General features: G+C 41.7%; 1 protein-coding gene across 6 annotated transcripts in view; it reads right to left on the bottom strand.

Moving 5' to 3' along the window:
• The window catches only part of MTHFD1L (methylenetetrahydrofolate dehydrogenase (NADP+ dependent) 1 like), a 242,891-nt gene that overhangs the window by 189,230 nt on the left and 34,411 nt on the right, over positions 1-19,250 (bottom strand). For all 6 annotated transcript variants that reach the window (XM_054490722.2, XM_054490723.2, XM_063667113.1 and 3 more), the window contains exon 8: positions 15,372-15,483. In XM_054490722.2, the coding sequence (XP_054346697.2) occupies positions 15,372-15,483 (112 nt within the window). The remainder of the gene's footprint in view (positions 1-15,371; positions 15,484-19,250) is intronic.

Raw genomic sequence — 19,250 nt, 5'->3', positions numbered from 1 at the left:
AAAGATACTCCTCGAGAAGAGCAACTCCAAGACACATAATTGTCAGATTCACCAAAGTTGAAATGAAGGAAAAAATGTTAAGGGCAGCCAGAGAGAAAGGTCGGGTTACCCACAAAGGGAAGACCATCAGACTAACAGCGGATCTCTCAGCAGAAACTCTACAAGCCAGAAGAGAGTGGGGGCCAATATTCAACATTCTTAAAGAAAAGAATTTTCAACCCAGAATTTCATATCCAGCCAAACTAAGCTTCATAAGTGAAGGAGAAATAAAATACTTTACAGACAAGCAAATGCTGAGAGATTTTGTCACCACTAGGCCTGCCCTAAAAGAGCTCCTGAAGGAAGCACTAAACATGGAAAGGAACAACCGGTACCAGCTGCTGCAAAATCATGCCAAAATGTAAAGACCATCGAGACTAGGAAGAGACTGCATCAACTAACGAGCAAAATAACCAGCTAACATCATAATGACAGGATCAAATTCACACATAACAATATTAACTTTAAATGTAAATGGACTAAATGCTCCAATTAAAAGACACAGACTGGCAAATTGGATAAAAAGGCAAGACCCATCAGTGTACTGTATTCAGGAAACCCATCTCACATGCACAGACACACATAGGCTCAAAATAAAAGGATGGAGGAAGATCTACCAAGCAAATGGAAAACAAAAAAAGGCAGGGGTTGCAATCCTAGTCTCTGATAAAACAGACTTCAAACTAACAAAGATCAAAAGAGACAAAGAAGGCCATTACATAATGGTAAAGGGATCAATTCAACAAGAAGAGCTAACTATCCTAAATATATATGCACCCAATACAGGAGCACCCAGATTCATAAAGCAAGTCCTGTGTGACCTACACAGAGACTTAGACTCCCACACAATAATAATGGGAGACTTTAACACCCCACTGTCAACATTAGACAGATCAACAAGACAGGAATTGAACTCAGCTCTGCACCAAGCAGACCTAATAGACATCTACAGAACTCTCCACCCCAAATCAACAGAATATACATTTTTTTCAGCACTACACCACACCTATTCCAAAACTGACCACATGGTTGGAAGTAAAGCTCTCCTCAGCAAATGTAAAAGAACAGAAATTGTAACAAACTGTCTCTCAGACCACAGTGCAATCAAACTAGTACTCAGGATTAAGAAACTCACTCAAAACTGCTCAACTACATGGAAACTGAACAACCTGCTCCTGAATGACTACTGGGTACATAACGAAATGAAGGCAGAAATAAAGATGTTCTTTGAAACCAACGAGAACAAAGACACAACATACCAGAATCTCTGGGACACATTCAAAGCAGTGTGTAGAAGGAAATTTATAGCACTAAATGCCCACAAGAGAAAGCAGGAAAGATCCAAAATTGACACCCTAACATCACAATTAAAAGAACTAGAAAAGCAAGAGCAAACACATTCAAAAGCTAGCAGAAGGCAAGAAATAACTAAAATCAGAGCAGAACTGAAGGAAATACAGACACAAAAAACCCTTCAAAAAATTAATGAATCCAGGAGCTGGTTTTCTGAAAGGATCAACAAAATTGATAGACTGCTAGCAAGACTAATAAAGAAAAAAAGAGAAGAATCAAATAGACGCAATAAAAAATGATAAAGGGGATATCACCACCGAGCCCACAGAAATACAAACTACCATCAGAGAATACTACAAACACCTCTATGCAAATAAACTAGAAAATCTAGAAGAAATGGATAAATTCCTCGACACATACACTCTCCCAAGACTAAACCGGGAAGAAGTTGAATCTCTGAAGAGACCAATAACAGGATCTGAAATTGTGGCAATAATCAATAGCTTACCAACCAAAAAGAGTCCAGGACCAGATGGATTCACAGCCGAATTCTACCAGAGGTACAAGGAGGAACTGGTACCAACCCTTCTGAAACTATTCTAATCAATAGAAAAAGAGGGAATCCTCCCTAACTCATTTTATGAGGCCAGCACCATCCTGATACCAAAGCCGGGCAGAGACACCACCAAAAAAGATAATTTTAGACCAATAGCCTTGATGAACATTGATGCAAAAATCCTCAATAAAATACTGACAAACCGAATCCAGCAGCACATCAAAAAGCTTATCCACCATGATCAAGTGGGCTTCATCCCTGGGATGCAAGGCTGGTTCAATATACGCAAATCAATAAATGTAATCCAGCATATAAACAGAACCAAAGACAAAAACCACATGATTATCTCAATAGATGCAGAAAAGGCCTTTGACAAAATTCAACAACCCTTCATGCTAAAAACTCTCAATAAATTAGGTATTGATGGGACGTATCTCGAAATAATAAGAGCTATCTATGACAAACCCACAGCCAATATCATACTGAATGGGCAAAAACTGGAAGCATTCCCTTTGAAAACTGGCACAAGACAGGGATGCCCTCTCTCACCACTCCTATTCAACATAGTGTTGGAAGTTCTGGCCAGGGCAATTAGGCAGCAGAAGGAAATAAAGGGTATTCAATTAGGAAAAGAGGAAGTCAAATTGTCCCTGTTTGCAGATGACATGATTGTATATCTAGAAAACCCCATTGTCTCAGCCCAAAATCTCCTTAAGCTGATAAGCAACTTCAGCAAAGTCTCAGGATACAAAATCAATGTACAAAAATCACAAGCATTCTTATACACCAATAACAGACAAACAGCCAAATCATGAGTGAACTCCCATTCACAATTGCTTCAAAGAGAATAAAATACTTAGGAATCCAGCTTACAAGGGATGTGAAGGACCTCTTCAAAGAGAACTACAAACCACTGCTCAATGAAATAAAAGAGGATACAAACAAATGGAAGAACATTCCATGCTCATGGGTAGGAAGAATCAATATCGTGAAAATGGCCATACTGCCCAAGGTAATTTATAGATTCAATGCCATCCCCATCAAGCTACCAATGACTTTCTTCACAGAATTGGAAAAAACTACTTTAAAGTTCATATGGAACCAAAAAAGAGCCCGCATCACCAAGTCAATCCTAAGCCAAAAGAACGAAGATGGAGGCATCACGCTACCTGACTTCAAACTATACTACAAGGCTACAGTAACCAAAACAGCATGGTACTGGTACCAAAACAGAGATATAGATCAATGGAACAGAACAGAGCCCTCAGAAATAACGCCACATATCTACAACTATCTGATCTTTGACAAACCTGAGAAAAACAAGCAATGGGGAAAGGATTCCCTATTTAATAAATGGTGCTGGGAAAACTGGCTAGCCATATGTAGAAAGCTGAAACTGGATCCCTTCCTTAAACCTTATACAAAAATTAATTCAAGATGGATTAAAGACTTAAACGTTAGACCTAAAACCATAAAAACCCTAGAAGAAAACCTAGGCATTACCATTCAGGACATAGGCATGGGCAAGGACTTCATGTCTAAAACACCCAAAGCAATGGCAACAAAAGCCAAAATTGACAAATGGGATCTCATTAAACTAAAGAGTTTCTGTACAGCAAAAGAAACTACCATCAGAGTGAACAGGCAACCTACAAAATGGGAGAAAATTCTCACAACCTACTCATCTGACAAAGGGCTAATATCCAGAATCTACAATGAACTCAAACAAATTTACAAGAAAAAAACAAACAGCCCCATCAAAAAGTGGGCAAAGGATATGAACAGACACTTCTCAAAAGAAGACATTTATGCAGCCAAAAGACACATGAAAAAATGCTCATCATCACTGGCCATCAGAGAAATGCAAATCAAAACCACAATGAGATACCATCTCACACCAGTTAGAATGGCGATCATTAAAAAGTCAGGAAACAACAGGTGCTGGAGAGGATGTGGAGAAATAGGAACACTTTTACACTGTTGGTGGGACTGTAAACTAGTTCAACCATTGTGGAAGTCAGTGTGGCGATTCCTCAGGGATCTACAACTAGAAATACCATTTGACCCAGCCATCCCATTACTGGGTATATACCCAAAGGACTATAAATCATGCTGCTATAAAGACACATGCAGACGTATGTTTTTTGCGGCACTATTCACAATAGCAAAGACTTGGAACCAACCCAAATGTCCAACAATGATAGACTAGATTAAGAAAATGTGGCACATATACACCATGGAATACTATGCAGCCATAAAAAGTGATGAATTCATGTCCTTTGTAGGGACATGGATGAAATTGGAAATCATCATTCTCAGTAAACTATCGCAAGGACAAAAAACCAAACACCGCATATTCTCACTCATAGGTGGGAATTGAACAATGAGAACACATGGACACAGGAAGGGGAACATCACACTCTGGGGACTGTTGTGGGGTGGGGGGAGGGAGGAGGGATAGCATTGAGAGATATACCTAATGCTAGATGACAAGTTAATGGGTGCAGCACACCAGCATGGCACATGTATACACATGTAACTAACCTGCACATTGTGTACATGTACCCTAAAACTTTAAGTATTAAAAAAAAAGAATTAAAAAAAATAAAATAAAAAAAATAAACCCTTCATTAGACACAATAAAAAAAAAAAAGAATTCTACCTCTGGTGGGGAATAGTGGCTCACGCCTGTAATCCCAGGACTCTAGGAGGCCGAGTAGGGTGGATCACCTGAGGTCAGGAGTTCAAGACCAGCCTGGCCAACATGGTGCAACCCCATCTCTACTAAAAATACAGAAAAAAAAAAAAATTAGCTGGGTGTGGTGGTGCACACCTGTGATCCCAGCTACTAGGGAGGCTGAAGCAGAGAATCACTTGAACCTAGGAGGTGGAGGTTGCGGTGAGCCAAGATCGCACCACTCACTCCAGCCTGGGCAACAAGAGTGAAACTCTATCTGAAAAAAAAAAAAAAAAAAGATTCTACCTTCCTTTCTTCATCACTTAGAAAATTTATAAAAGTAAACACACATGCAAAATGCTTTAGCCTGCATCCTCCCTTAGAGAAAAGAAATATTTCTAATAGCAACATTTTTGAAGACACTATTTTCTCCTTCTTTGGATCACTCTATTCTTAAATTGTATTAGGGTGTTGGGTAATCATATAATCATATCCCTTGGGTGTTATTTAAAGATTAGCAACACTTCAGCTTTATGAATCATATTTAGGCAAAAGCCAAGAGTCTAGAGGATGAGAGAGAGTTGTTCTGTTTTGTTTTAACCACTAGAGATCTGTACTTAAGATCGTGTCGATAAACGGGCCTCTCTCAATTCTCTATCTTTAAGTGATGGAGAAATGAGAAAAAGCATCCGGGTGCAGTGGCTCACGCCTGTAATCCCAGCACTTTGGGAGGCTGAGGTGGGTGGATCACTTGAGGTCAGGAGTTCAAGACCAGCCTGGCCAATAAGGTGAAACCCTATCTCTACTAAAAATACAAAAAAAAAGTTAGCCAGGCATGGTGGCAGACGCCTGTAGTCCCAGCTACTTAGAGGCTGAGGCCAGCGAATTGCTTGACCCCGGGACCCAGAGGCTGCAGTGAACCAAGATTGTGCCACTGCACTCCACCCTGGGCAACAGAGTGAGACTTCATCTCAAAAAATCTAAAAAAGAAAAAAAGAAAAAAGAAAAAGTTACATTCCAGGACCTGGTATCAACTTATAAATGCATATTCCCAGAATTTAATCACAAATACCCTTGTAAGTGAAGAACATTTCACTTCCAAGTTTACAAGATAAATAAGTCCTGGTATAGTTTCAGTCAGTTGCATAGCATAGAACTGAGCAAAAGTGTGGCTATTTTATTTTGAAAAGCTATATGATTCCTGATACGTCTAAAGTTTTCAGCGATGTGTAATCTTTTGGCTTCCCTGGGCCACACTGGAAGAATTGTCTTGGGCCATAGCCACACATAAAATACACTAACACTATGATAGCTGATGAGCTAAGGAAAAAAAAAAATTGCAAAAAAAATTTTATGTTTTAAGAAAGTTTATGAATTTGTGTTGGGCTGTATTCAAAGCTATCCTGGGCTACATGCAGCCCACAGGCTGTGGTTTGGACAGGCTTGGTTTAAACCATCTCACAAATTTCAACAAGCATAATGAGCCAGTAAGAAGATATAATTAACAAAACAAACTCTTTGAAAGTGTCTAGCTGAAGATGGCAGGTGGTACATACAACACTACCCTCTATTTCCAGTCGAAGCTCCCTTCAAAGTGAGTAAAAGATATGTTAAAAGCAAATAAGTCCATAAGAGTTAAAAGGGTACCACGAATGACATTTGAGAAATTTGTGGAAGAGAGAGGCAAGTAGGGTCGGATTGAGTAACCACGGCAGAGGAATTTCAAACACCCCAAAATAACAAAAGCCTGAGATGAGGAAGAACCATTTCTTCTTCGTGGACCCTGGATAAGCCCAAAGCTCACAGTCAACAAATATCGAAAGCAAGAATGGATAAAAACTAAGTCCTTGAAACATCAAAGGCTGTCCACCGGTAGCTAGGTAAGGTGACTTTATTCACATACAGTGTTGCTTTCTGATTATTACTGTTATTATTTTTTGAGACAGGGTCTTGCTCTGTTGCCTAGACTGGAGTGCAGTGATGTGATCACGATCATTGCAGCCTTGACCTCCCAGGCTCAAGCAATCCGCCCACCTCAGCCTCCTGAGTAGTTGGGATTGCAAGGGTGTGCCACCACACCTGGCTAATTTTTAAGTTGTTTTATAGAGACGGGGTCTCACTATGATGCCCAAGCTGGTCTTGAGCTCCTGGGCTCAAGCAATCCTCCTGCCTTGGCCTTCTGATTTTTACGTACAGTAGGCTAAGGTTTACTACCTGCGAAGTTAACTTTTGGTCCTTTTAATTAATGTTTTTTAATTACAAGCAATTAAAATTACAAGTAATTAAAAACAACACTTTTTTTTTGAGATAAGGTCTGGCTCAATCACCCAGGCTGGAGTACAGTGGCACCATCTCAGCTCACTGTAACCCCCGCCTCCCAGGCTCAAGCCATCTTCCCACCTCAGCCTCCCAAGTAGCTGGGACTACCAGCGCATGCCACAATGGCTGGCTAATTTTTGTTTTTTTGTTTTTGAGACAGATTGTTGCTCTGTCGCCCAGGCTGGAGTGCAGTGGTGCGATCTTGGCTCACTGCAGCCTCCACCTTCTGGGTTCAAGCGACTCTTCTGCCTCTGCCTCCCATGTAGCTGGGACTACAAGCACGTGCCACCACGCCTGGCTAGTTTTTGTATTTTTTTAGTAGAGGCAGGGTTTCACCACTTTGGCCAGGCTGGTCTCAAACTCCTGACCTCAGATGATCCGCCAGCCTTGGCCTCCCAAAGTGCTAGGATTACAAGCATGAGCCACAGCACCCGGGCTTAATTTTCGTATTTTTTTGTAGAGGCAGAGTTTCACTATGTTGCCCAGGCTGGTCTCGAACTCGTGAGCTCAAGCAATCAGCCCACTTCAGCCTCCCAAAGTGCTGGGATTACAAGTGTGAGCCACCAGGCTCGACCAAAAACAACACAATTTTAAAACACAACTTAAAACTCACACTCTCTTAATTATATATAACTCTGGGCTGGACTCAGATTTTCTAATTCAGTTTTAAGATTGCATTGAGGCTAGGTGCAGTGGCTCACACCTGTAATCCCAGCACTTTGAGAGGCCAAGGCAGGAGGATTGCTTAAGTCCAGGAGTTTGAGAGCAGCCTGGGCAACCTGGTGAAACCTCGTCTCTAGAAAAGGTACAAAAATCAGTTGGGGCCGGGCGCAGTGGCTCACGCCTGTAATCCCAGCACTTTGGGAGGCTAAGTTGGGCGGATCACCAGGTCAGGAGATCGAGACCATCCTGGCTAACATGGTGAAACCCCATCTCTACTAAAAACACACACACAAAAAAAAACTAGCTGGGCATGGTGGCGGGCGCCTTTAGTCCCAGCTACTCAAGAGGCTGAGGCAGGAGAATGGTGTGAACCCGGGAGGCGGAGCTTGCAGTGAGCCAAGCTCATGCCACTGCACTCCAGCCTGGGGGAGGGAGTGAGACTCCGCCTCAAAAAAAAAAAAAAATTAGTTGGGCATGGTGGCATGTGTCTGTAGTCCCAGCTACCTTGAGCTCAGGATGCAGTGGGCCTGCAGTTGTGCCACTGCATTCCTGCCTGGATGACAGAGCAAGACTCTGTCTCAAAAAATAAAAATAAAAATAAATAAAAATAAGTTCTGAATCCAGAGAATCTGAAGCAATTCAGACTGGCAACTCAGAATCAGACATACATTTTTAATAAATTTCATGGCTAAAGAAAATTGAGAAAGGTTCACCCCCTGCCAATGTAGGGGCAGGACTCCATCTGAAGGTTGTCTACAGTCTGGGCCTGGGTAATATTCTGGGATCACAGTCCAACAAGGATCTCATCCGAAACCGTGGACGGGTCTTTTCACTTCCCACTAAACACTCTCATCTAACTCATGATTTCTCCAGGGACAAGTCAATGAATCACTTTAAAAGATGGCCATTCTTCTAATGATAATCAAACTTTCTGCAAAAAGAAAATTTAAGGCCAAAGTGTTATCATGCCTTCCTCAGAAATCAGAACCACCCTTTCACTAATATGAGCGGTGCGGAGACCACCCTGGGAAGTCTGCCGCAACAATCACTGCAGTGGGAGGGATGCAGGCAAATTCTTCAGCCTTCCTGCCATCTCGGCTCTGCGGAAACATCTCAGCTTCTATGCAGTCTGGCCAAGGGCATTCTTCTTATCAAAAAAGCATTCTCCAAGCCCAGAGACTTAAATATTTTCTCGCCATCTAGGAGAACAAATTATCCCCAAAATGTATGCGAGGTTTTAAAATCAAGAATGGCTAAAAATTAGAAATCAGTACAGGTAGAACTTGAAAAAAAAAACCACTGGTAGCCAGTTTTTCAGTTAAATATATTGACTTTGTAGGATATAAAGTAAAATGCAATAAATAAAATGAGTATCATGATATGGTTTGGTTCTGTGTCTCCAACCAAATCCCATGTTCAATTGTAATCCCCAGTGTTGGGGGTGGGGCCTGGTGGGAGGTGACAGGATCATGGGAGTGGCCCTTCATGAAAGGCTTAGCACCATCCCGTTGGTGCTGTTCTCATGATAGTGAGTGAGTGAGTTATCCTGAGATCTGGTTTTTAAAAGTATGTAGTATGCACCTCCTCCTCTGATATGGTTTGGCTGTGTCCCCACCCAAATCTCATCTTGAATTGTACTCCCATAATTCCCACGTGTTGTAGGAGGGACCCAGTGGGAGATAATTTGAATCATGGGGGTGGTTTTCCCCATACTCTTCTCATGGTAGTGAATACGTCTCATGAGATCAGATGGTTTTATCAGGGGTTTCCGCTTTTGCATCTTCCTGATTTTCTCTTGCTGCTGCCATGTAAGAAGTGCTTTTCACCTCCCACCATGATTTTGAGGCTTCCCCAGCCATGTGGAACTGTAAGTCCAATTAAACCTCTTTTTCTTCCCCGTCTCGTGTATGTCTTTATCAGCAGTGCAAAAATGGACTAATACGCCCTCCCTCTCTCTTGCCCCTGCTCTGGCCATGTAAGATATATGTGCTTCCCCTTTGCCTTCTACCATAATTGTAAGTTTCCTGAGGCCTTCCAGAAGCCAAGCAGATGCTAGCATCATACTACCTGTACAGCCCGTGGAACTGTGAGACAATTAAACTTCTTTTCTTTATAAATTACCCAGTCTCAGGTATTTCTTTATAGCAGTGTGACAATGGACTAATATATATCATTTGGTAAAATTTTTGTGACAGTGTTCTTGAGAGTTGCAATCCTAGTTTAAATTATTTGAATTCTTACTGTCAAATGGCAGCATATCACTAGTTTTTAAAAGAATGCAATGTAAGACATGATAAAAAAACATATAATTAAAATATTAGTAAACTGATACTAATAAGCTATCAGTAATAAAATAACTTAATTTGGACCTCTGAAACCAAATTAACAAGGAAATTTATACAGTGTTGCATATTCTAAATGACATGAACCTTTACTTTTTTTAGAAAAAGCAAAATATTAAATATATTGTATTGAGAACTAATTAAAATTTGAAATGGAAAACTGGCAATATACTTCCAGGATAGATCTAGAATATCCAGAATTTACAGGAAAAAAAAAATAAAAGAAAACAGTGATAGGTACAATGGATTTTGGAATTACTAAAGTTCAAGAGTCATAAGCAAAGATCCTAATTTTATACTAATTGCTTTGGCATAATGAAAATTACATGGATATCCAATTTCTCTAAAGCTGACTTTTCTTACATGTTCAGAATTTCATTGGACTTCTTCCTTTCTTGGGTTTGATTTTTCAAATATAAATGTATATTGTGCCAAGATGGAGTCTGAAAGCTGTTTTGTGTGCAGGTGACATGGCAACAAGGAAGTGGAGGGAGGAATGCAGGAAGTGGACCAGCACTTATTGGCAGCTACCATCAAAGAGGCACTGCCCCGAGGTATCATCTCAGTCATTCCTCCCAACAGCCTTCCTCCCAATTTACCCACAAAGAAATTGGGAATCTTATTAATTCATCAGAGAACTTATTTCCTCAAAGTCACACAGCCTGTAAGTGCAATGCAATTAAGAATTTCTTTTTTTTTTTTTTTTTGAGATGGAGTTTCACTCTTCGTGCCCAGGCTGGAGTGCGATCTCAGCTCACCGTAACCTCCACCTCCTGGGTTCTAGCAATTCTCCTGCCTCAGCCTCCTGAGTAGCTGGGATTATAGGCATGCGCCATCATGCCCGGCTAATTTTGTATTTTTAGTAGAGACAGGGTTTCTCCATGTTGGTCAGGCTGGTCTCGAACTCCCCACCGCAGGTGATCTGCCTGCCTCAGCCTCCCAAAGTGCTGGGATTACAGGCATGAGCCACCGCATCCAGCCAAGAATTTTTTTTACACAAACAGCTCCCTTCTCCTTGAGTTAGGTTAATCCTGACTCCAAAGTCCATGTTCTTTCCACTACATTTTTTTTTTTTTTTTTTGAGATGGAGCTTTGCTCTTGTTGCCCAGGCTGGAGTGCATTGGCGTGATCTCAGCTCACTGCAACCTCCGCCTCTTGGGTTCAAGCGATTCTCCTGCCCCAGCCTCCCAAGTAGCTGGGATTACAGGTGCCCGCCACCACGCCTGGCTAACTTTTGTATTTTTAATAGAGATGAGGTTTCACTGTGTTGCTCAGGCTGGTCTCGAACTCCTGACTTCAAGTGATCCACTGGCCTCGGCCTCCCAAAGTGCTGGGATTACAGGCATGAGCCACACCATGCCCAGCCTCCACTAAGTTCTAATGTCTCCCTTCAGAGCCATACGAGGGAAAGTCTCAAGGTCCCTCAGGGACCCCCGGCACATCAGCATCCCAGGGCTCTTCCCCTCTTCCACACTAAATAGAATTACATTAGCTTAAAATGAAGCTATAAATTACTCTGAGCCACAGAGTTGCTGTTTTGATACTATTCTCTGAGCCTAAGACAGAAGACCAGCTTCTCCTTGGTCCCATTTCGTACATCAGTAAATAAGTCCTAATATTTAGGGTACAAAATGATTTTGCTTATGATGAAATCTGCTGTTTAGCAAGCAGGGCACTACAAGAGCAGTGCGTATTTTTTTCATTTGAAATAATTTTTTTAGGCCAGACATGGTAGTTTACACCAGTAATCTCAGCACTTTTTGGAGGTGGAGGCAGGAGGACTACTTGAGGCCAGGAGTTCAAGACCAGCCTGGGCAACACAGTGAGAACCCTGCCTCAACAACAACAAAAAAAATTCTTTTAATTAGCTGAGGAGGGAGGATTGCTTGAGCCCAGGAGTTTGAGGCTGTGATCGTGCCACTGTACTCTAGCCTGGGCAACAGAGCAAGACTTTTTCTAAGAAATAGGTTTTTTTGGTTGTCTTTTTTTTTTTTTTAAAGTAGTTACTCTTACAGCTAGAAAACAGAATGTTGAAATTTCCTTGTTTTAAAATCTAAACATTGGGCTCATGCAATAGTAGAGTGAACAGAACCAACTAGCTGGGTGTAATTGTTTTCTGAGCTCTATGTCTGGGATATTAGCCATCAGGAAAATCTCTCCTAGGATTACGTATTCCATAAAATGCCTCTACAGAATTACCTCATCATAAATCACAACATCCTATCTATTTTTACGGGGGGAAGGAGGAGGGACTCTGTACCATGAAGGTAAGAATAAAAATTTCATTATAAAACTCTGCCTTCACCCAGCCACAAGTTTATTAAAAGTTCTTCTTCTCATCTTAAGTTTAAATAAGAGCTCTTTTCTTTTTAATATTTCAAAGTTTATTCATTTCTTTACAGTAGTGGGATTATGAAAAAAAGAGGGGGAAAAAACCTTTCTCCATTATTCCTAGATCAAATTTTCATACTAAACAAAGTTGCTAAAATTAAAACTTGTAGACTATTTAGAAATGTGCTATTATGGATAGCACTACCCTGAAACTGTTCATCTGTTTCATCAACATAGCATTCCTCATCTTCATCTCAATGACTGCCTAGTTGGCCCCATTTTTTTTTCTTTTCTTTTTTTTGAGAAGGAGTCTTGCTCTTGTCTTCCAGGCTGGAGTGCAATGGTGCAATCTTGGCGGAGTGCAATGGTGCAATCTTGGCTCACTGCAACCTCCACCTCCTGGGTTCAAGCCATTCTCCTGCCTCAGCTTCCCGAGTAGCTGGTATTACAGGCACCTGCCACCAAGCCCAGCTAATTTTTTTGTATTTTTAATAGAGACAAGAGTTTCACCATGTTGGCCAGGCTAGGTCTCAAACTCCTAACCTCAGGTGATCCACCTGCCTCGGCCTCCCAAAGTGCTAGGATTACAGGCGTGAGCCACTGTGCCTGGCCATCAGCCCCATCTTTAAGTGGGAGACAAATTCAAGGAAATGTTTCTAAACATGCCACTAACTTAAAACTACAAGCAGAGTACAATTCTGAGTCATGCTTATTAACTTGTCAAACACTCAATATTCACAGAGTTAGCCAGGCCCAGTTGCTCATGCCCATAATCCTAGCACTTTGGGAGGCCGAGGTGGGTGGATCACTTGAGGTCAGGAGTTCGAAACCAACCTGGCAAACATGGTGCATCCACACCTCTACTAAAAATACAAAAAAAAAAAAAAAAAAAAAATTAGCCAGGCGTGGTGGCGGGGACCTGTAATCCCAGCTACTTGGGAGGCTGAGGTAGGAGAATCACTTGAACCCAGAAGGCAGAGGTTGCAGTGAGCCAAGATCTCACCCACTGTACTAAAGCCAGGGTGACAGAGCAAGACTCTGTCTCCAAAAAAAAAAAAAAATTTTCACAGAGTGGTTACTAAGCGTCAGGTACTATTCTGGACACTGGGCATTCAAAAACCAACAAGAAAACTATTAGAGTTGGGCCAGATAAATTTCAAATAAACTCTACTTATAGAATCATTTTGAAATACACAGACCATCCCTGATTTACAACCTTTTCACTTATTTTTCCACTTTATGATGGTGGGAAAGGGACATGCATTCAGTCCCTTTAAATTTTGATCTTTTCCCGGGCCAGCTGTACAAAGAACAAGGCTGTCTTGAGGTGCTGGGCAGCAGTGACAGCAAATTGTGGTTTCCGGTCGGCCATGCAATCACGAGGCCAAACAACCAATACTCTACAGCGTACTGTGCTGCCAGCATTTTTGGATGTTGTTTTCTGTTTTCACATCCCATCCTGTCTACAAATGCCCATTTTTTACTTATGATATTTTCAACTTCTGATGGGTTTATCTGCGCATAACCCCATGGTCAGTCGAGGAACATCTGTAACACCTTGGTCTTTTTTTTCCCCCAGAGAAACATTACATTGAAATCTAATGTTTCAGAGAATACTTTTTTCAAAAATAAGGGCCCTAAAAGGAAACCTTTTTAAAAATAAAGCACTTTCACTAACAAAATATATGTCACTGTCATGTAACCACAGAGCTCAAAGGGATTCCAGAACATCAAAGTAGACTCCTATCTCCAGCCATGACTGCCAAAACTGTCCTACATGAAAACTTTAATAAAACACAGCAAGTAAATATTACAGCAAAGCAGCATTCATTTACAAGAAACAAATGTTGGAACTGATTTTCCTAATCTGACTGGGATTCTGAACAGAGGAAGCCCTGTCCACTGTTAATAGGTTAGGCATTTTTTTTTTTTTCAGGGGAAAAAAGTTATATGAATAAATTACGCATATTTTTAAAATGTTATTTAGCACATGCTTTCTGTTTGTTAAAAAGAGCCATTAGGGCCACAGCTCTTAATGCAAGAGCTGAGCTCTGGCTCTTTCCTTGGACTCTGTTCCATTCCACCCTCTCCAGCCCCCAGGGGGTTTTTAATCTGATCGGTCAATTCTGGCAGGAGCTACATTTCCTAGAGAGGAGGGTCAGTATCAACCTCTGGCTAGGGCTCACGCTTTTATGGAGCTGCCTACAAGGTTTCAAGATTTCAGCCTCAAGTATGGTCCTGGTGGAGGAGAAGGATAGCAGAGGCTGCCAACCTTGGTGCATGTTCTGCCCAGCTTTAGGGATAAAAGCTGCCCCTGTCCTCCAGCCCAGCTCAGCACAGTCCTCTCTTCTGTACAAACATTTGGAGGCCAAAGCCAGAAGGAATCAGGAAGAGGGGCTCTCCTCTGCCTCCCTGTGCCATAGTCTCTGGATCACCTGTGCTACTCAGGGACTTGCTGAGGGGCTGGGTGTGCTCCAAGGCTTTCTTAGCCTCAGTCCTTCTACGAACTGGAAAAAGGAACCCACTCTAGGCTGGCTCCTGCTGGACCCGGGGCTGCTGGCTGCCCTGTTGTGGGCACTGCTTGGGCTGCCCCCAAAGTGGGCCTGTAGCAGGACCAATCCTACAACAGTTTCTGCATCTAGTGGTGATTTTCATACTGTTCTGAGATGACTCTGGGGCTCCAAGGGTGTGCTTCATGGGTCAATGCAAGAGGAAATCAGGGAGACACACAGGCTGATCCTATTCCCATCCCTCCCAACAATCTGGCGCTCATCTGCTTTTACACAGTGAGATTCCACGAAGATTTCTTTGGAAGAAAGGATTTTACTAATTTTTAAGAAACTGTGAAAACCACTATTTCTAGTTTACCTCACACACATACAAATCATCTACTTGAGGTCACAACTGACCTGACTGCTAGAGGCCAGTAGGGGGCACTTCACTGTGGGAGCAGACACCTCAACCGCCATCTTGGTCTCTCTTTGCTCAACAGCATGGTTCTATCAGGTAGCCCACAGCCTAAGTTTCCTACCCTATATATTATGTTGACAACTGCTAACATTTCAGAAACATACCCTCTTAGGAAAAGGTTAACATTTCTTCGAACGATCTGACCTAATCAGTGGCTCAACACCAATGTGAAGACATTTACCTGACAGGAAGTCATGGGAGCAGTTGAGAACAGTAGTTCCTGGTTGTATCCAAGTAAGGGGAATCTCTTCTGGCTTAGGTGAGCCTAGGACCACAATGTCAGCCTCGTGAAGCTAAAAGGAGAAAGAAAAAAACACGCACATTTTGACCTGAGGCATAAAGACACAAGTAACTACTGATGTCAAATGAGTTCCACACAATCCCAGATCCACAGCTTTGTTCCAAGCTGCTGACAAGGATGGAATCACTTTACTAATTCCTTTCAAGCATGTATTAATACAAACAGAAAATGATTATCATATCCTAGAAAGAAAAGAAAATAGGACTTAAAAAATGTCTTCAGGGTAGTCACTTCAGCATACATACTGCATGGAGTATTATCATTTACATGTTTTCACCACTAACTATAATATCAAGAAAAAGGATGGGGCAGCCGGGCACAGTGGCTCACATCTGTAATCCCAGCACTTAGGGAGGCCGAGGCAGGTGGATCACGAGGTCAGGAGTTCGAGACCAGACTGGCCAACATGGTAAAACCCTGTCTCTACTAAAAATACAAAAATTAGCCAGGCACGCTGGTGGGGGCCTGTAATCTCAGCTACTCAGGAGGCTGCGGCACGAGAATCACTTGAACCCAGGAGGCAGAGGTTGTAGTGAGCCGAGATCGCACCACTGCACTCCAACGACAGAGCGAGACCCTGTCTCAAAAAAAAAAAAAAAAAAAAAAAGAGGAAAACAAGGGCGAAGGCCATGAGGTCTGGCTCACACAGTGGGCTTGCTGGCCTGTATAATGGCACCATCACATTGAGACCCCTATAGAACTGTTACTATACCCATGGAAGGACTTTCAGGAGCTTCAGAAAGAATTTCACTTTCTTTGAGGCCTTGGTTAGTCTCTTGTCCAACCATTCATTTTTTTGCCCTAAGAAAGTAGAAAGAATGCAACCACTCCAACAAAATGCATTAATTGTGTCCATCCTATTTGCATTTTGATCATCCAGTGCAGGAGGAACATGTCTGGTAGGAAGCTGACATTAAGACAAAGAGGTAGGCAAAGAGGTTGGCTTTGACTTTAACCAAAGAATGACCAGCTAGCTCCCCAGGCCCCACTGAGCAACTGATGATTTCAAACTGGATCCCTATGCAGAGGGAGGGGTGAATAGGAATATTAGACTTGCAGAAGAGAATAGCTACAATTGTACAGGTCAGCTAAGTGTTGTAAGTATTACATCATTGAATATTCCAAGTGAGTGAGACTGGTGTTACTATGCTCATTTAACAGACAAGGAAACTGGGGCTCTCAGACATAAACAGCTCTACGGTATGTCCTGTGTCTCCTAGTGAATTCAGTCTTAGAGATTCTAGTGAACCTAGGCAGAAAGAGGGCGACCGATGGTCCTTTCCCCCACTGTCTTTCCTGTGTACTTTGATGTCCTGCAACTAACCACAGAGTCTCTGGGGTCAAACAGACAGAGGGGCAGATTACGAAACACAAAAGCATCCCCAGTGTCACTACCCCCACCAAACCACCAAATAAATGTGTTGGGGACACCCTTATCCATTCTCAGCTTAGACAGGCTGATCATTAAAGATCCTGTAGAAGAACCAGGACAGCTCCTCAGCCTGAGGACTTTTAACACTATTTGGGCAAAAGGGTGCATCAGGTGATGCCTTTTAGAAATCTTGGGAAAAGAGATGGTAATGGGAGCAAACCCATGACAGTCCTACCTGGTTTATGAACAGAAAAGCCAAGATCAAGGGCAGATCCAAGTCCCCTGACAGAGGAGGAGCACGATAAAAATGTAAATGCATGTCTTTTCATAGAGCTGACAAAGTCAACTTTTAAAAGCTAGTATCTTGGAAATATTTGATCAATTTGACCATGTGAATAGGGAAAAGTGTATTAACACTCATTGATTATCCATTAACAAGCCAAACAGTATTCCCTGCTTTTCAGCTTCTGGCTGTATGAATCTACTGTATTAATCATCTTAAAAAGAAAAGAGAAAGCCCTACTAAAACATTTGCCTAGGCCAGACATGTTGGCTCATGCTGCCATGCTGGGTAATCCCAGCACTTTGGGAGGCCAGGGTGGGAAGACTGCTTGAGCCCAAAAGTTTGAGAACAGCTTGGGCAACATAGGAAGGCCCTGTCTCTACAAAAATAAAATAAAATAAAAATTAGCCAGGTGTGGTGAGGCATGCCTGTGGTCCTAGCTACTTGGGAGGTTGAGGTAGAAGGATCGCTTGAGCCCAGGAGGTCATGGCTGCAGTGAGCTGTGATCGAGCCACTTCACTCCAGTCTGGGCAACAGGGCAAGACCCTGTCTCAAAAACAAAACAAAACCAAAAACAAAACACATTTGCTAAATAACCATTCTTCTGTGCCACAAGGCCAAAATACCACTAAACCTCACTAAGAACTTTGCAGCCAAATGAGAATCGCTTGAACCTGGGAGGCAGAGGTTGCAGTAAGCCAAGATCGCACCACTGCACTCCAGCCTGGGTGATGAAGCAAGACTCTGTCTCAAAAAAATAAAAATAAATAAGTAAATAAAAATAGAATTTTGCAGCCAATATCACCAGCAATCTAGTCCCTTAAGCCACCTATGATCTCTACAGATCTGAAAAACAGCTAGAGTTCCAGGTAATGGTATATTTAGGGAGAAAGAAATGTTCTAGTGGAAAGACGATTTTAAACATCTGTATAAAAAATTTTATTTCTTCATTTATATATAGTACTGTCAAAAATTCAACCACAGTAATCCTCAAGAGAAATAAAAATGTTTAAGCTTTGTCGCAGTTCCGCAGATAAGAAACGCCATTTTGCTAGATTTTCAGGCAGAATAGCAGCAAAACCAGAACATGGTAAAACAACTGTAAAAAGGAGGTTAATATGAACAAGGCTGAAATGTTCATTTTGGAGAAAGCCAAGGATCACAGGTTTACACAAGTCCCTTAAGAACAGTTAGTTTCCTACACGTGGTGTCTTTGATACAACCTGTTCTTTTCATTACCTATAAATCTTGGAAATCTCATTCCGACCCCTCAACTCCATACCTACACACAACTCTAAAGTGGGCTGTGCTCATCTGCAACTGGGGAACAGCTAATTCCACAGAGAAAACACAAAAACCTCCTCCTTTAGCAACGATTGCATCGTAGATGTTAATTCTTTCTGGAAAGGAAAAGTGCTAGATGCTTAAATCAGTAAATAGCCTGCCGAGGACAAGGGAAGATTTTAATGAGCTAAAATTCAAGAAGAATTATCGTCTCACTTGTTCCTACTTTCCTCCTCCCAAATGGGAGAGACCCTGGCCAAAGCTTGGCTTAAAACTCTATCTCATAACAAATTATTGCTTTCTCTGCTGAGACTTGAGTGGAGCAGCTTAAAGCAAACCACCCCACTCCCCAGGCAGAGAACCGAATTTTAAACAATAGTAAGACACAGATATGCAGACACTTAACAGGGAGCGTGTGGGGGTGCAGTAGTTTAGATAACATGAAGACAAATTTTCTCAAAGTTATGAATTTTTAAGCTGGAGGGACAAGCATCTGAATATAAAGAGATGGGGGAAAGGGAGGACAGATGAGATTTGGAAAGTTATACAGAATATTATAATTTTGTATTTAGCAAATAAAATGCATTAAAATGTTTTAAACTAAATACAGCGCTACCCTCTTGACTAGAAGACAGTATGTATCTTCTGCTATCAATGTGTTTTGAAACAGTTCATATCACATGAGAATCTGAGGTATGAGATCTGTATGTATTTCAAAATCCAGAATGGGTAAAAAAAAAGATATTTTCTAAAGAATTGTGGTTTATATCACTTGAGACCTATGAAAACTGTTCCTATGTCCTTCAAATGTTACCAACAC

Source organism: Pongo pygmaeus, chromosome 5, assembly GCF_028885625.2.
Source record: "Pongo pygmaeus isolate AG05252 chromosome 5, NHGRI_mPonPyg2-v2.0_pri, whole genome shotgun sequence".
NCBI classification, from domain to species: domain Eukaryota; kingdom Metazoa; phylum Chordata; class Mammalia; order Primates; family Hominidae; genus Pongo; species Pongo pygmaeus.
Note: the sequence above shows the minus strand (reverse complement) of the source record. Positions and strands in the feature narration are given on the sequence as shown.